Below are 18751 nucleotides of genomic sequence, written 5' to 3' on the forward strand. Positions count from 1 at the left end.
GTGTGAATGGAAGGCTCAGAGTGGGGCCGGGAGGGCGGGGCGGGAGGCTGGGGACCAGCCAATGGGAGCGTGGAGCGCCAGGCCCGCGCCTCGGGAATTGGAGGGTCTCGGGGAAGAGGGCGGGGCGAAAGGAGCGAGGGTGTGGAGCTCAGACTGAGAGAGATGCAGGGCAGAGCTCAACATCAGAAGACTGGAAACCAGACAGGGGGAAGAGAGAAGAGACGATCCGCGAAGCGATAGAAGCTACGCTGGCAAGATGACAGGGAAGAGAGAAGGAAGGAGATCTTGACAGAGTGGGGAACCGAGCAGGGCGAAGGGGATGGGCCTGGGCGGAGTTAATGAGGTGGAAATGAATTCAGGGCAGCCCAACGGGGTAAACAGGGGCTGCACAACTGGGTCTACAGGATTCTGTCTTTAAGTACAATTTCCTTGTGTTCACTGTTCCCTAAGCACTGGGCGAGGTCCTGGATGCGAGATGCGCAAAACACCATCTCCACCTGCAACATCTGGGTCTGGAAAGAGAGAGAGGGCGCTGGAGGTGGCAGAAAGTGAAAGATCGCTCAACTTAGGGGGGTTCTAGAAGATGTGGGAGGACCCAGGTGACATCTAAAGAATGCGGAAGTCTAAGATACTGGGAGATGACGACGAGAGTACTTAAGGCAGAGGGAACTGCATTCACAAAATCCTGGGGGGACATGAAAATACAAGTCTGCTTAGGGTAATGCAGCAACTGGTCTATTGGACGGGAGGACAGGGTGGTGGTTCTCAGCCTTTATATCACCAACAACTTCTCTCATCATCTGAATTCATGTTTTTTAAAAAATTCTTATTTAATTTATTGGGGTGACGTTGGTTAATAAAATTATATAGGTTTTAACTGTACAGTTCTATAGTACATCAGCTATAAATTGCATGTGTGTTCACCACCAAAAGTCTTCTCTTTCCATCACCATTTATCCCCTATTTACCCTCTTACATCTGCCCTCACCTGCGTTTCCTTCTAGTAATCACTATACTAGTTGTCTGTGTCTATCAGTTTCATTATTTGTTTTCACCTTTTCCACCCAACCCCCCCCCCCCGCCGAATTCATGTTTTAAGAGGTTTTTATTCTCAATCTACCCCCACTCTTGGTGTTTATTAAAAGGAAGAAAATAAGCCCTGGCTGGCATAGCTCAGTGAGTTGAGTGCGGGCTGGGAACCAAAGTGTCAGAGGTTTGATTCCCAGTCAGGGTGCATGTCTGGGTTGCAGGCCATGACCCCCAGCAACCGCACATTGATGTTTATTGATGTTTCTCTCTCTCTCTCTCTCTCTCTCTCTATCTCTATCTCCCTCCCTTCCCTCTTTAAAAACAAACAAATAAATATCTTTAAAAAATAAAATTAAAAAGTGAGTTCTTCCATAAAAAAGGAAGAAAATAACTATTGCCCCATTTCTATTCATCATGAACATTTAACTACTAATCAGTAATCAGTATTACCATATTGAGTTGATGTATATCTTGAAAAAAGAAACTTCAAATTTTAGCTTAGTGCAACCTCTAAAAGTCATATGATGGATAAATGTGCATTTCAAATAGAACCTAAGGCTGGAGGGGGGCGGGTACTGGGCTACAGGTCAGGCAATGTAGGCAGAATGTGTTGGAGAAAGACCCGAGGTAAATATAAAGCTGTGCCAGTTCATGGTCAACTCTGAGCTTCTGAAAACAATAGAGAGCAATTGCAGGGTGTTGGTAGGGGTGGTAGAGTTGGGGAAGCCATAGATGAATTATAGAAAAATTAGTCAGGAGGCAAACAAAATCATTTGAATCAGGGGGAAACATGGCAGCAATCCTAGATTCTCCATTCTTCCTCACCTTATTTACCTTCTGTAATCAACACATGTACTTTCTAAAACACCTAAGTCCTACCCCCTTCTATCTATCATCATGGCTGTGGTCCAGGACACCATCACTTCTCACCAAGATTACTACCAGCATCTGGAAGATCACTGGTAGCCCATGACCCTGACCCACCCTTCACAAAGGAAGTCTCAGAAGAAGAGGCAACCTGTATTCACCATGTCAGTCCCTGTACCTTTGTATCAAAACCCCAAATGCCCCTTGCTTTGCAAATTCCTTAGCTTGACATAGGGTACTCCTCTGAGAGGGGAGGGAAGAAAGAATCAAAGAGAAGGAGCAGAAAGAGATAATTTCTTATCATTTTTAAATTAATGTTCAAATACAGTTGTCTCCATTTTCCCACCACCACTTTCCCCCACTCCACCCACTTCCACCTCCTACCCTCAATCCTACCCCCCATGGTTTGTCCATGGGTCCTTTATACATGTTTTTTTTATGACCCTTCCCTTCTTTCTCCCGTTCCCTCCCCTCTGCACTGATTACTGTCAGTTTGTTTTTAATTTCAATGTTCCTGGTTATATTTTGCTTATCTGTTTGTTTTGTTGACTAGGTCAGACCATGTGGTATTTGTCCCTTACTGCCTGGCTTACTTCACTTAGTTAGCATAATGCTCTCCAGTTCCATCCATGTTGCTGAAAAGGGTAGGGGCTCCTTTCTTTCTGCTGTGCAGTATTCCATTGTGTAAATGTACCATAGTTTTTTAATCCATTCATTTACCGATGGCACCTAGGCTGCTTCCAGCACTTGGCTATTATAAATTGTGTTGCTATGAACATTGAGGTGCATAGATTCTTTTGAATTAGTGTTTCAGGATTCTTAGGGTATAATCCCAGCAGTGGAATTGCTGGGTCAAAAGACAGATCCATTTTTTAGTTTTTTGAGGAAATTCCATACTGTTTTCCACAGTGGTTGCCCCAGTCTGCATTCCCACCAACAGTGTACTAGGGTTCCCTTTTCTCCACAACCTTTCCAGCACTTGTTGTTTGTTGCTTTGTTTATGATGGCCATTCTGATAGGTGTAAAGTAGTGTCTCACGGTGGTTTTAATTTGCATCTTTCTGATGACTAGAGATGCTGGGCATCCTTTCATATGTCTCTGGGCCCTCTGTACATCCTCCTTGGAGAAGTGTCTGTTCAGGTCCTTTGCCCATTTTTTAATTGGGTTGTTTGTCTTCCAGAAAAAGATAATCTGAGGTGAAGGAGAATTCTCTGGAGAAATTAATTTCAAATGCCTTTACTTTTTCTGTAGGGCAGAAATGTAATTTGCTAAAACTCAGGGTTAGGATGGGACCAGGCAATTAGGAAGAGTTTAGGTGGTCCTGACTGGTGTGGCTTAGTTAATTGAGGATTGTCCTGCAAAGCAAAAGGTTGCATGTTCAGTTCCCAGTCAAGGCACATGCCTAGGGTGCCTACATTTCGGATTTGGTCCCCAGGCAGGGCATGTATGAGAAGCAATCAATCAGTGTTTCTCCCACTCCCCCCCCTCTCTAAAAATTAATAAATAAAATATATTTTTAAAAGAGTTTAGATATTCTACAACAGAAGGGGTTCGAGATAGCATAAAAGTACACAGATAAGCTTGAATGGTTCCATGATTTTCTAATTTAGAAAGAGTGATATAAATTGAGTTTTTGCCCCTGGCTGATGTGGCTCAGTGGATTGAGTGCCAGCCTGAAAACCAGGGGATCTCCAGTTCAATTCCCTGTATAGGGCACATGCCTGGGTTGCAAGCCAGGTCCTCAGTGAGAGGCATGCAAAAGGCAACCACACATTGATGTTTCTCTCCCTCTTTTTCTCCCTTCCCTTCCCCACTTTCTAAAAATTAATAAATAAAATCTTTTTAAAAATATAGTTTTTGTTCTTAAATTATGTTAACATGTGTACATATATCTATCATATATACTCCTTTGTACATATCCAATGATAGTTATAAACTTTTAATAGTTATTAACTTTCTCTTTCTATAAGAGAAATCAAAGAATAGTCACTAGGATCCCAATAGAAAATCAATGATAAAGAGTTTAGAAAATTTGTATTTGTGTTTATTATGTAAGATAGATATATTACTTGAGATAGGAAAACTGAGGTTCAGAAGCGTAACTGGCTTGTCTATGGTAACATAGCTAGAAAGTGTGAAATTTGGAACTTGAATCCACGTGTGTTTGTCTTGGTAATATAGAGTGAATCTACATGTTTTAAATATAACCTTTATTCTAAACATGAGTACATGTTGGTATGAAAAATTTACCAGGATTGTGATGTCCGGTGTCCACCATACAAAATGACAGTTAGGGAACCACCTTTCTTTGAGGACCTCGCTTCTTTCAGTTTAGCAAGTTGTGCCTTTCTTATTTTTGATTGCTCCTATCAGATTTACTCCTTCCAACTTTGGCTTTATCTATTCTTTCACTTTATTCATGATGGGATAGGGGTAAGTAATCTGTTCTAGAAGGAGAATCTATGAGTGGGCAGCAGTATAAAGGACTTCTTCTGGGAAAAGCAGGTATGGACAGAAGGGATGATGAAAGCTTTGGATCAGGAGGTATGATGAGGCTCAGAATAGGCAATAGTTCACAGAGGAGTTGGCTGAAAAGAGTGACAATGTTCACTACAGAATTCCAAGAGACATTTTAGTGTTCAGGCCCCGCAAAGCTGAACAATTCCCATGGGTAGTGGGGCACCTCATAGCTGGATGATTCAGACCACTGAGGAGAAATTCAAGAGGGCCTGAGCTATATTCCCATAGTCACTAAAGATCATTATTTCAGTATACCACCTTCTTTCAATAAATGCAATCTCTACAAATTCACATTTATAAGATAAATTAAGGCATACTTAATCATATTACTAAAGGATTCTTTCCATAATTTCTTCAACTATGTGGTTCCTCTAGTAACTTTCCAATTAAGTCCAATATATAAAATTCCATTTTGCACCCATTGGTGCATTACCCAATGCACCAAGGTAGGAAGAAGGCAACAAGAAATGAAGAAATGAAGGAATAGGACCTGAGAGGCTTGAGTCTGAGTCCTGTCTGTTCTCCTAGAACCCATCCCTCACCTGCAAAGTGAGAACAATTTTAGAACCCCCCCAATGCCATGACTTTTAAATCCTGATCTACCTCCACCTAATCGTACAAAGCAAGATAGTCTTATGTATGAGAAGTCTTCTTATCCTCTAGTTCTGCTGAAAACAGCCAAAAAGTCGGCAAGCACCTCAGCCTCAGGAGCCCAGTGGGGCTCTCTCTACCTATCCTGGGGTTGTCCTGTGCTAAACCCAGCCACATTCAGTATTTCAACCATATCCTCCCTCTGCTCAGAGTTTTCTAGGGTCTCATCTGTGAACTTATAGATATTTTTATAATCTACCACATCAGCCTCCCTGCTCCATTCAACTCATATCCTCAACCATTTCCTGTTTTCCCCATCATGCTTTCTCCCCCACCTCTGAGCTTTTACCCAAGCTCAGTCTCATGATCTTGCTCAAAGAAACTTTCCCAGATTGGTTGATCCCAAGACTGTCACATACAGTTGTATGGTTTGTGGACTGCACAAAGGCACCTGCTGAGGGGGCAGGTTGAGAACTGCACTGCATTTAGCTTACCAATTCTGGCACCATGGCTCAGAACTGTGTCTACTGGAGGGATCCCCCTCATAATTAGTACCACCTGCTCTCCAAGCTGCATGCCATACATAAGGAATTTATCTGCCTAGAGAGGTTTGTACCAAAGTTCTTTGTAGATCATCAGTATGGCCCCAACTGTGCCCCTGCTGCCCTCAGTATTCTCCAGTTCCAAAACCTATTTCCCATCATCACAACTGTACTGGCATATTTTATTGATTCCTTGTAAAGTTGTTGTTGTTGTTGTTGTTTTTAAATCTCACAATATCTGAAAGCTGGGGTCTTGCCCATTTTTCTGTATCCTGGTACCTAAGAAATAAAATTTCCCCCTCACTCTGTTCAAGCTCAATGATAAACAGGAATTGAGGTTAAATATCAGGTAAAGTCCAGGACCTACAGGATCAGTAAATCAAAGGAAGGGATGTTAGTGAGGCTAGACTCAGGGCAGCGGGGACTGAAGCAAGGGGCTGGTTGATCCTCCTTCCTGAAGGCCCTGCCAGCCCCGTGATGTCCCCCTCCAGGAAATGAGGCCAATTCTATGCAAATACGTTCTTGCCCAGGAGTTTAGTTTCTTCTCTCAGAGCTCCTGGCACAGTGGAATCAACATGAGCAGTCGCTTGGCAGGACAGAGAGGGGCAGGCTAGCAGTTCCAAAGCTCAGGTGACAGGGCCAGACCCAGGAGATGGGGATGTTGACTGCGGCTTTAACAGCCCTCCTGATGCCAATCTCTGCTGAAAACCTGATATTTCCACTTTGAACAAGAAACACCAGCAGGGAGCTGGGTAGAGGAAGGTCATGTACCAGGAGTGCCCCCTGCAGGTCTCACTGGGTGGCACCAGAACAGAGGAAGGAAGCACAAGCTGGGTGGAGATCTCAGGAGATGTCTGGGATGAGGATCACGACCAGGAGGAAGAGGAGGATTTAGTGAGCATTTACTGAATATTTTAAAAATTATTTTATTGTTGTTCAGTTACAGTTGTCTGTATTTTCTCCCTACCCCTGCCCCCCACCCCCTCCAAACCCACCTCCCTCCCTTGCTTCCACCCTCCCCCTTGGTTTTGTCCATGTGTCCTTTATAATAGTTCCTGAAAACCCTTCTCCCCACTGCCCCCTCCTCTCTATTGTTATACTGTTCTTAATTTCAGTGACTCTGGTTATATTTTGTTTGCTTCATTTACTGAATATTTAAAGTGTGCCAAGCATTGCCTCATGTTACTGTATTTTGCCATGTATAGTGCACAAGCACATTTTGTGCACATTACACATGAGATTATTATACCCATGGTATGTAATCATCATAGCCACGTATAATGCGCATCCTTCTTTTTCCCTCAAAAATTTGGGCAAAAAGTTTGCATTAACACAGCAAAATACGGTAATCCTCATAACGACCCCAGGAGATGGGTAATATGGTTATTTTCATTTCTTGGGTGAAGAAACTGCTTAGAGAGATTAAGTAGCTTGCTCAAAGTCACCCTGTTGGTAGTAGACAGAATTGGGATTTGAACCCCAGTCACTGCCTCCAGAAATTATATTATTCAGTACCATATTTCCATCTTGCCAGTTCATTTCAGGAACTTTTAAACCTCCAGTGTCCGTTTCTATCTCTTCCTGTTCTTCTAAATCATATCTTCTTATTCCAACTTTAAGAAATCTGGAGTAAAACAGATCAATAATAATAATGATAATAACAACATCTGATGTTTGTATACCACTCTCTGCTTTTCATTATTTCCCTGGAGAAAATGGACATTGAAATATTTACATTTCTCCAAAATTTTCCCCTTCAGTGTTCCTATAGTTATTACGATACAGTTATGATCAATTTATAAGAATATTTTATGCTTTTTTTTTTGCCCTGGCTGGTGTGGCTCAGTGGATTGAGCACCAGCCTGCAAACCCAATAGTTGCCAGTTTGGTTCCTGGTTAGGGCACATCCCTGGGTTGTGGGCCAGGTCCCCAGTGAGGGCCATGCAAGGCAACCACACACTGATGTTTCTCTCCCTCTCTTTCTCCTTCCCTTCTCATCTGTCTGGAAATAGATAAATAAAATCTTTTTTTAAATGGAATATGCTTTTTTTCACATAACTGTACCTACATGCACATTTATGTATATGACCATAGTAACTGATTGTATTGGTATGCCACAGATATTACATTATTGAGGCCATGTAACTTTGTGAAAATAGCATGGGGGTGACACAGATGTGTAAGTTTGACTATTATCTCTGCCGTTATCCATACTCTATGACATTTGGTAAATCATTCAACCTTTCTCTGTTTTAGTTTTCTCATCTGTAAATGAAGAATATACCTATCTCATTGGGTATCTCACAGGGTTTTTAAATGAGGTATGTGTCTACCGCATAGCTGATGCTCAACAAAAAATTAGCAGTAGTGTTAGTATCATGGGTTTAGGTGCCTTTCTCCCCACTTGGACCATGAGCTCTTTTGGGCAGACGCTTATTCATTTCTGTCACCACTCCCCACCTAGCACATTGCTTGACACTTGGACTTGCTCAAAGTCACCCAGTTGGTAGTCATTCATTTGCTGAATGAATAGTTAGTAAGCTCAAACCTGACCTTTTCTCTCTGTTGGGCATTTGGACTGTTTCTAGAGTTTTGCTATCAACAAAATTAACTTCAAAGACCTTATATTTATATATTACCTCATTTGATCTGCCACACCTGTGAAGTAGGTGGAAGGGGATATTTGCACATGTGGTAGATGGAAACACTGTGGCTAAGGGAAGTGAAATGATTCCTATGGGTCATATCACTAATTAGCAATAAATATTAGAACACTTTACCATGCTTCCCTTCTTTGGGTAGGTCTCTTTTCCCTCTATCTCCTTCTGGATCAGGGTGGCATCTCCAAAAATGAAGACTGCAAAAGTAGGCCTGGCCAGCACCCTCGCCCAGAGACCCCTCTTGGAAGTGATAAGCTGCTAGCTCCCAGATGGTCCTTTGAGTCCCCAAGAAACTGAACATCTTATTCCCAAATACATCAGGGCTTGTGTTTTCCCAGAGCAAGGAGCTTCCTAGGAAAGGGCAACCATGCCAGCTTTTTTCTTCTTTCTTTCTCTTCCTGAGGGTTGAGGAGATAAGCTCTGAGTTGTCCAAGAGGAGGGACTTTGCTAAAATAACAATGGCGTGTGGATCCGCCTCTAGTGGTACCCAGAACTGGGGACGGGAGGGGGATTGCTCTAGAACTGTCGCTAGACTGGTTGCTATGGAAACAGGAGAGGAGCAGGGGAGCCTGGGAAGTGGGGATGACACAGATAGCAAGTCCTAGTCAGAGCTGCCGCTACATTTAGGAGCAACAGCAGCGTCTGCAGTTCTCATCCTCCAAGGGGACTGGGGTTGTGGGGACAGTTGTCCGAAGCCATGGATGCTTCTGCCCAGGGTCTTTGCTGCTGCCGGCTGCTCTCCTCTCCACACACTGTGAGTTGAGTTGTGGGGGACTTGGGTTTGGGCCCCTATTTCTGAGGCAAGTGGGGTTTGGGAAGAGCTGGGTTAAGGGAGTTTTCACCAGATCCCTTTCCAAAAAAATGAGCTACCTTGTTGGCAAGCACTTTTTAGGCAGAGAAAAGGAGATCCAAGAAAATGTGGCACTGGGGTCTTTTGGAAAGGAGTCACAGTATGCACAAAAAATAACAAGGAATAGGCTGAAGGAACAAGACTCTTTGGAGGCAAGGTGCAGAAAATGAGTCTTTGATCCTGGAATAGAGGTAGTAACAATTCCACACCTTTCCTGAGAAAAATGCATCCACCACTGAGGAAGGCACAGTCAAAGTAAGGTTCACCTAGATCCCTGGGACAATGGAGAGCAAGAGAGTTCTGGTGGTGATCAGACCTCTGTGTTCATTCCCCACCCTGGGGAAGATGTCCTGTCTCAGCTGGCCAATTGGGGGTCACATTACCTAATACCCTTGAGAAAAACATCTGGAAGGTCCACATGAAGCTAGGATAAGTGAAAACTGATGTACTTTGCTTGCATGGCTTGGAGGCCTGTAAAAGGCCAGCCAGGGCTCGGACACACTTCTTGAGGACATTCTGGGCTGCAGGACAGGAAAGGGAAAGCCCACTGTTGGGCAGGGGAAGGCACAATCTGCAATTGAATTAGGGTTTCCTAGACCCTATGTCACCTGACACCTCTGGAAAATAAATTTGGGCTGCCCCTAAACTCTAAGGACACCTTTGCATTGGTTTCTCCTCCTGTCCCCAATGTGGTGCATTTGCTCTCGCATGCACGCACGCACGCGCGCGCGCAACACCCACACACACACCACACACACTACCTCCAAGGTCTAACTGCAGAGTATCTCACTCCAGACCTTTAAATCTGAAGTGCTCTGTTTGGGATTACATATCCTCTAGACCTGGTCAACATCCAGGCCATCTGTGATCCTCATGTCACACTCTTCCCCTCCAAACCCCACTCTAGACAACTCAGGTTTCCTTGAAAGGGAGTGTGTAGAGGATGATTCCAAGGAAGAAAGAAAGGTTGAAAAGTCTTGAATCCTTATTCTAAACCTTTCCTTTTATGATCCACATCTCCAAGGGACCCCTGGGTGCTTGGGTAAGGGCCCTGGATCTCTCTCAAGGCAGACTGTAGCTCAGAGAGCTCCTTCCAGAGCAAGAATTTGAGGCAAAATCAGGTGGGTTTCTCTTGGAATGTAAGTTTTGGGGCATTTGGGAGTGGGGCTGTTAGGAAAGTCAGTGGGAGATAGGATATTGGGGAGAAAGAACTGCAGGGAAGGGGGAGGTAAATGTGGGTGCTTAGTGCTTCACTGGACCTGATTTATTACATCTCATGAAGAATAGGATAGCAGAGAGATGCAAGCCTAACTCCCGATGAACTTTGTGCTTCCTTTACCCTGGGCATCTAGACTGATGGCTTATCCTCCAGCCCTCTGGCCCATTTTTATGCTGTCTCCACTGTGGAAAAAACCCAAGGGAAACTGGGTGATTCTACAGCAGCAATGAGCATGGTTAGTGCTCAGGGAGGGTTTCCAGTGGGACTTTCCTAGTGTAGGAATTTTCAGCTCTTGCTCACTGGAGATTTTTTGCTTCCTCTCCACCACTTCCATTTGTCCTTTGTAAGCTTGTTGAGAGGAGGAAGATATGGGTGGGGAGAGAGTAAGCGAGGTCCATGAAGGCAGGATCTGGGACTTTCTGTGTGTCAGTCTTGATGTGAGTTTCAGAACACAAGTTGAATTGTGGAGAACACAGATTAAGGGGCTGCCCTGACAATAGCTGGGGGTGAAGGGGGCAGCAGAGCAATGATTTTCAGCCAGTGTGGCCTATGAATTTTTAAAATACGCAACACCTGACTATTTAGTCAGGGGCACTGACCTCTTTTCCCTTAGTCTGTCAAATAAAAAAGTGACAACAGCCAACACAACAACAGCCATCTGGTGTGAATAAGTCAAAAATTATACCTCTTTTTTTGGTAAGATCAGCAAAAAATGCATATTTTTGGTGTGCTGCAGAATTTTAATAATTAGTTTATGTATGCAATGAGATGGAAAAGATTGAAAATCGCCGCAGTAGAGGTATAGTAACTGCCTGCCTCTGAGCCTACAGTCTAATGATTTCAGGAAATTGCCCCCATGCCTGGGCCTTTTGTCCTGGGATGCCAGTAGAATTCAGCACACCTTAATTAGAGGTGGTAAGGCCAAGGTCTCTGGTACCACCTCCCATGAAAATAATTGTCAAATTTGAGCAGTGCTATCCAGTTCAGATACGTTTTCCCATTTGATTCTCATGACTTGTGAGGTGGGGGAGCAGTGAGGGTTGTATGTATTATTCTCATTCTACTGATGCAGGCAGGCACTGAGGCAAAGACACGCGAAGGGCCTTGTTCAGGGCCACCCAGCCCCTCAGTGCTGGCCTAGTTGTCTGTGCCTCTCCCATGGGTCGGTTCATTGGGTCGATTTTTAAGTCTCTGCAGGAGCCTCAACACCACCGAGGGCAGGCAGGAGGCGGCGGTGCGGACCCAAGAGCACTTGGGGGCGCTGACTCCAACCCTGACGGTGACCCCACCCTCCGCCACAGCCATGGCTCCGGAGAATGCCGCCTTCGATCAGGGCCCTGAGGAGCCACCCCGTCGCCGTGGCCGCCAGCGCTACGTGGAGAAGGACGGCCGGTGCAACGTGCAACAGGGCAATGTGCGTGAGACCTACCGTTACCTGACAGACCTGTTCACCACTCTGGTAGACCTGCAGTGGCGCCTCAGCCTGCTCTTCTTTGTGCTGGCCTACGCGCTCACCTGGCTTTTCTTCGGCGCCATCTGGTGGCTCATTGCCTACGGCCGTGGTGACCTGGAGCATCTGGAGGACGCGGCCTGGACACCATGCGTCAACAACCTCAACGGTTTTGTGGCTGCTTTCCTCTTCTCCATCGAGACGGAGACCACCATCGGCTACGGGCACCGCGTCATCACAGACCAGTGCCCGGAGGGCATCGTGCTGCTGCTGCTGCAGGCCATCCTGGGCTCTATGGTGAACGCCTTCATGGTGGGCTGCATGTTCGTCAAGATCTCGCAGCCCAACAAGCGAGCTGCCACACTCGTCTTTTCCTCGCACGCTGTGGTGTCGCTGCGCGACGGCCGCCTCTGCCTCATGTTCCGTGTGGGCGACCTGCGCTCCTCGCACATTGTTGAGGCCTCCATTCGTGCCAAGCTCATCCGCTCACGCCAGACGCTGGAGGGCGAGTTCATCCCGCTGCACCAGACCGACCTCAGCGTGGGCTTCGACACAGGAGATGACCGCCTCTTCCTTGTCTCACCGCTGGTCATCAGCCATGAGATCGACTCTGCCAGTCCCTTCTGGGAGGCATCGCGCCGTGCTCTAGAGAGAGATGACTTCGAGATTGTGGTCATCCTCGAGGGCATGGTGGAAGCCACGGGTGCGGGAGGAAGAAGGAGAGCCGGGTGGCAGGCCTGGGTGGGACTGAGGGGGGCAGGGGCAATAGGAGGGGCCAGGGACAGGGGAGAGTTTAGACCAAAAGATTGGTAGGGGGTGAGAGAATGAGGTGAGATAGCAGACCTTGTTGGGTGGACATGTGAGCAGAGTGGCCTCATAGAGAGGCCAGAGAAAGCTAGGAGAGACTCCCCAAAGTGGCCTTGGCTTGGGGCCCTGGGCTGAGAGGTCTGTGTCCTTGGGAATAAAGAAGAGGACTAATAATAGCTACCACTCACTTACCCAGCACTTCTCTTTCACATCTCAAAAGCACCTTATATCTCTGAGTTTATTTAATCTTAACGAGAACCCCTCAAAAGTAACTTCTTGTTATTGTGCTCGTTTTTCAGAGAGGAGATTGCCCCAATGAAAGGTTGAGTAAGGTGTCCACAGCCATACACTAGTAAGTGGTCATGCCTGGAGAGGACACAGGTAGTCTGGCTTTAATGTTTAGTGGTACTGTGCTGGAAGTGGGAGTTAGGTTCCTTTTTTGTTATTCTGAGAATTCTAGGTCCCTGGTATTTGGTGGTGAGGGTTTTCCATGACCTGAGTGATTCCTAGGCTGGACTTTAATGAGAGGTTGATACCTGCTCTCACTTCCGTCTCAGTTTCCCCATCCATCAAAAGATTCTCAACTTCTACTGACAAAAGAAAGGGATGCTCTCAGCATTCCTAGCCACTTCTTAGAAGCAACTGGCAATGCACCTGTGATGTCAGTATCTCCAACTCGGGCATACACGGGAAGGGCTTGGAAGCAGGTAGTAAAAGGCCAGTGCCAGGGAAGCTAATGAGGTCCTTCAGGACTCGAGATCTAGGAGTGGGGAGAGGATTACAAAACTGCAGGTAGACAACCAAGGGCCCACACAGGTCCTGCTACTTTGCTGTTAGAGCTTTTGCACTCTGCTGGCTTCTCTCACAAGCCTCCCCCTCAAACCTCTTCCTGGGCCTTCAAGCTGATCCTCTACATACCACCCTCTGCCTCAATGTTACCTTTCCCTTCTTAACCATCCCCAGGTTCCCCCTAGCTTTTTCCTCCCCCACTCACCCCACTCCCTTTTCTCTTTATCCCTCTAGCTCTCACTGTTTTGCCCTTATCTGAAGAAACCTGTCTCCTTATAAAGATGTCCCTGTGCAGCCCTCTTCTCCCTTTGTACCCAAGCCCTCTCTCTCTTCTTCTCAGCCCCTCTTTCCCCAGGGTCACTTCTGCCTCTTCTCCTCCTCCCCAACTGGATTCTTTTCATTCCAGCCTTTATCAAAGGCTGGAAGGATACAGCCAGTAGTCCCAAGATGCCTCAGTGTGGGGCTTGCCATGGTGAGAGCCAGTCTCTGGTTAGCTGATGTTCACTCTTCTGTTCCCCCTTGTTCTGAGGTGAACATGGACTGAGGTGGCTGGGAGAGACTTCGGGGGTAGGAGGAGAACCACTTGCCATAGGGGTGTGCCCACCCAACAGGGAGGACAGGACTCAGGTCCAGGGCAAGGAGGGTGGGGTGGAGAGCTTGTCTGATTTTTCTAGAGTGGCAAAGCTGGAAGGGATGGTATTATTTTGGGTGTGAGAATCAGGATCCAAAACGCTTTTGAAAAGCAAGTATAATGAGCCAAAATCCAACAAGATGACATTTAAAAGGAGTAAATATAAAAGTCTACATTTAGGCTTTAAAAAAAATCACTTATGTAAGCACAGCATGGAAGAGCTCTGGTGAAAAAGAACTGGGGGTTTTAGTTGGCCACAAGCTTAATGTCATAGTGATAGGATACAGCTTCCAAAATGTTTCTGTAATGTAATCTTGGGCTCTATTTGCTAAAGCATCATGGCCAGAAAAGAGAGGTGGTATGCCCTCACTTATGCAAGGATCAGGCCTCGATTGGAGTGCTTTTCACAAAGTTTTTAAAGGATTCTCCTTGGCCATTCTGGTTAACAGTGAAGAAAGTAGAATTTTGCAAAGCCAGGTCCCATGAGGAATGGTGGAAGGTGACAGGGATGTTCAGCCTGAAGAAGAGAAGACATGTTGGAACTTCAGGCTCCTGTTTTCAGATACTTGAAGGGGTGTCATATGGCAGGGGAATGACACATAAAGGTGGAGATCCCGGGAGACAGATTTTAGCTCTGTGTAAAGAACAGCTCAACTATTAGAGCCATCATGCAAAGGAGTGGGCACCTTGTGAGGTGGTGAGCTCTCAGTTCTGGGAGCTAATCAAGTACAAACCAGATGCCCACAATTGGGAATGCTACAGTGGGGTGGGGGAGCTGTATGAAGAGGGAAGTTGGATTAGGTAGTCCTCAAGTTAAATATTAAGGTTAAGCTTCTCTGCTTGGCAACTCCAGTGGAGAGGAAGGGAGAGAGCAGGTTGGTGATGAAAAACAGTTGGACAAATGGAGAAGAGATGAGAGCTGAGACCTGAGCATGTACAAGAGTTGGAAAGGGAAAGAAAGTGAGCTGGACCAAAAGGGGGTGGGACACTTGGAAAGGACTATAAGGAAGAGTGCTGGGAATAGGGTGGTGGAGTGAGAGGCAGGAGAGGGAAACCTAATGCTAGGATCCACCTGACCCTTGCCCTTTCCCCCAGGAATGACATGCCAAGCTCGGAGCTCCTACCTGGTGGATGAGGTGCTGTGGGGCCACCGCTTCACATCAGTGCTGACTCTGGAGGACGGCTTCTACGAGGTGGACTATGCCAGCTTCCACCAGACTTTTGAGGTGCCCACACCCTCATGCAGCGCCCGTGAGCTGGCTGAGGCAGCAGCCCGCCTGGATGCCCATCTCTACTGGTCTATTCCCAGCCAGCTGGATGAGAAGGTGGAGGAGGAGGGTGCAGGGGAAGGGGCAGGGGGAGAGGCTGGGGCTGACAAGGAGCAGAATGGCTGCCTGCCACCCCCAGAGAGTGAGTCTAAGGTGTGACAAGTTTCTTCCAGACTCCTCTGGCAGGACCAGACACAGGTACCTATGGAGCTGGATATGGAGGTGGAGAAGGAGGTAGGTGAGGTCCCTGGGAATGTGCTAAGGCTGAGAGGTCCCCTTGGAATCTCAAGTCCAGGATCCAATGTGGCCAGGGGAGGGATTCTGATTTCAGGAGAATGGAGGGTGGGGAAAATGAACCTTACCAGCTTGTCTGTGTTTGACCACATCCGTTCATGGGTGGATGGATAGACAGAAGGTGGACTTATGTAGAGTGTATGGGTAGATGGAAGCAGATAAGAGAGACAGCTGGTAGATAGGTAAGTGGACCAACAGACAGGTGGTGCACTCAGGGCTGCTGCTAACCCATAGCGCATCTTTGTGCAAATTCTAAAAAGGCACCCTTTTCCTCCAGACTTTCCTCCACCCTTTTCCACCACCCCAAACCAGGGGGGGAGTGGCTTGGGGAGCAGAGCATGGGCTGGATTCTAATCCCCACTCACCTTCTCAGCCAACCTCCCTCTGTATGGCCACACCTGTCTCCACACAGTAGCCCTAGCTGACCCAGAGAGAACGCTGGATGGAGGTGGGCAGAGATAAGGAGGTGCCTTCCCAGCTCCACTCTCACCATTCTGACAGTCTGGGCAGCAGATGAAAGGCTGTAGGGATAGCTCAGGAGGATGTAAATGACCTCATCTACTGCATAGGGAAACAGAAAGTGGGGAGCTGCCAGACCTGGGACTTTAGTGAAGGAGACCTCTCTTCTGAGAGTGTAGTAATATTCTTAAGTACCTTGCAGATGTAGGAGGGGAGGGTTCTGAGGAGGAAGGCAGGGAGAGATTGACTGTGAGGTCACTAGAGCTGGGACACAGGGGCCCTTGGAAAGCAGAATTAGACTTGGGGTACAATGAGAGGGGATTGTTCATATCGTTCATTGGGTGTTCATTGAGTATAAAACACTGACCAGGCACATAGGAGATGAACAGTCAGTGACCCATTTCCTATTCGAAATACAGTGTACATGGGAAAAATAGAAATATGCCTATGGCAACTGTTTCAAACTGAGAACCTGAGCAGTCTCTCTGAGCAGGGGTAGAAAGGTTTGGTAATCAGAAGCTAGGGATTGAGCAAGGCACAGAGAACGAGCTAAACCAGCAGCTATAACACTTGAGAGTAGTAGTATATCAGAGTCACCTGAAGGGCTTGTAGAAATAGACTCTGGCTTCACTCCCAGAGTTTCTGACCCAATAGGTCTGACGTAGAGACCAAATATTTGCATTTCTAATGAGTTCCCAGGTCATGCTGACACTGCTGGAATGGGGATTACAGAGAGGAGAACCTCTGCTGTAATAGAAAACCTGGAGGTCATATCAGGAGGTGGAGCTTACAAGCTGAGGAGTAGCTGAGAGCTGAGGAATCTTGGGATGTAGACTGAATATAAAGGTGGAGTCTTGTGCGTGATGAAAAGAGACCCTGAAAGCCAGGCTGAAGAGTTTAACTCTGGGCCCAGGAACTCAACCATCGGTGGAAATAGGGCAGTGACAACTGGAGATAGTTTTGGGGAAGTTCAGATAGGAGAAGGCAGACAGGAGGCCTTGAGGGGATTCCTGGGGAGGTGGTGGGGATCTGCAGCAGGAAATGGCAAAAGAAAGAATCCTGTGTAGGCTGTTACTTTCACAGTATCATCCTTGCTGCAAACATTTTTACCACATAATTAATTGGCTATAAGGCAATTTCGCCATAAAAAGGAAGGACATTTAAGAGGACATACAAATTAAAGGCTTATTGTGAAATACAGAGTATTCAAACGCATTTTAAAGTGTGTAGACTCATGGCAGTACTGCACAAGTCACTGATTTTACTTTGTGGTTGCACCTAAGTACTTATCTTAGTTCTATGGGAAATGTGGGTTTAACTCTGCACCTTCAAAGAGAGACCTCAGCCTCTCTTCCCCCAGTGTAATGTCTTTCATAATCAACTCTTGAGGCAAATCTTCATCATCTGGAAGAAATGCTAACTATTTTAAGACCAGCACCACATCTACTTGCCACTGTATGCCACATAATGAAGACTAAGATTTATATATAATGTAAAAATGGGAGTACTGCAAGAACTTTTATGAATGGAGAAATGAAATCAAAATGACAACTAGATTAAATACATTAAATCCGCTGAAGGTGACTGATTTGTCAATGGAGAAATGAAACCAAACAAACACAATACCCCCCACCTCCCAAAAAACTGTCAGTCAGTTATTTATCTCTCCCACAGCAGAACTGTCTTATGGTCAGTTATTATGCAGTGAAAAAGTTTGGGGCAAAAATGCTTGCAGCAAAGATATCTGCAGCAAAGATGCTACAATGAACATACTGGAGGCACTCTTGTAGCACTTCAGAGGCAGGATTAAATATGGTAGAGAATGTGAGGGAGACGAGGAATCCAACATCTGGCTGTATCTGTGGCCTATGGTCTGCCCAAGCTAGGACAGAAAGCCCCTGCAGATGCTATTCCCATCCCACATCCACCCCCTTCTTGTGTCATCCCAGTCACCAAAGACAGCCACCCAGGATGGTGATTGGAGAGCAACGGCAAGAAGCAGAGTTAAAGGGGACCTGAGGCTGGCCTCCTGGGAGAAAAGTGTGTGCCCAAGCAGGCATACCCTCTGACACTGGCTATACCCCACTCCTGTCCTTTAATAAAAATCTGGGCCCCTTGAGAGAAAATACCCTACTCTGCTCCATTCAAGGTTGGGAAGCTGGGGTCCAGTGGGACCTGTACCTCCCAAAAGGAGAAATGGGGATTCCAGGGGGAGCCCATGCCAGTTTGGCTTCACTCAGAGGACATCTTTGTCTCAAGTCACAGGGTCATGTGAGTCATTATCGAAGATGACATCCCAGAAACCTGGTGTCACCTGAAGAACAAACGTTGGGATGCAGGATGGGGACTCATTTAACTCAGTGAAAAGGCTGGAGTCTCAACAGGAGAGAGTAAGCTGTCTCTATATATATTTATACACATACACACGCACTACACACTCTAGTGCAATTGGATGGGAAGAGACACTGAGGCTGGAAGTTGCTGAGACCTCACCATACCTTCCCTTGCCTCTCAGGGCACCACTGGGTACAGTGCAAGGAGTCATTAGACCTAGATTCTAGTCCAGACACCACCGCTAATTAGCTCTATTACTCTGGGTAAATCACATCACTTCTATGGGACTCAGTTTCCTGATCTGTAAAAATAACACTTAGCAAACTAGTAATGTTCAATAAATGTTTAAATAACTGAATTGAATGAGGTAGCCTGGGTACCTTTTAAGGTACAGTGGAATAAAAATTCTAAGATTAAAGAATCCTTAGGCAGAGGGGTGAG

General features: G+C 46.3%; 1 protein-coding gene across 1 annotated transcript; it reads left to right on the plus strand.

The window, feature by feature from the left end:
• Window positions 1-8070: 8070 nt before the first annotated feature.
• Window positions 8071-18668, plus strand: KCNJ9 (potassium inwardly rectifying channel subfamily J member 9). The gene is made up of 3 exons (XM_028531070.2): window positions 8071-8963; window positions 11467-12431; window positions 15051-18668. The coding sequence occupies exons 1-3, from the start codon at window positions 8911-8913 to the stop codon at window positions 15380-15382; spliced, it is 1350 nt and encodes a 449-aa protein (XP_028386871.1). The 5' UTR covers window positions 8071-8910; the 3' UTR covers window positions 15383-18668.
• The last annotated feature ends 83 nt before the right edge of the window (window positions 18669-18751 follow it).

This window comes from Phyllostomus discolor, chromosome 14 (assembly GCF_004126475.2).
Source record: "Phyllostomus discolor isolate MPI-MPIP mPhyDis1 chromosome 14, mPhyDis1.pri.v3, whole genome shotgun sequence".
In the NCBI taxonomy this organism is placed as follows: domain Eukaryota; kingdom Metazoa; phylum Chordata; class Mammalia; order Chiroptera; family Phyllostomidae; genus Phyllostomus; species Phyllostomus discolor.

Coding starts and splice junctions, on each gene's coding strand:
- KCNJ9 (XM_028531070.2), top strand. CDS start 8,911: ATGCTTCTGCCCAGGGTCTTTGCTGCTGCCGGCTGCTCTCCTCTCCAC. Junction 8,964..11,466: donor TGCTCTCCTCTCCACACACT/GTGAGTTGAGTT, acceptor TCGATTTTTAAG/TCTCTGCAGGAGCCTCAACA. Junction 12,432..15,050: donor GGGCATGGTGGAAGCCACGG/GTGCGGGAGGAA, acceptor CCTTTCCCCCAG/GAATGACATGCCAAGCTCGG.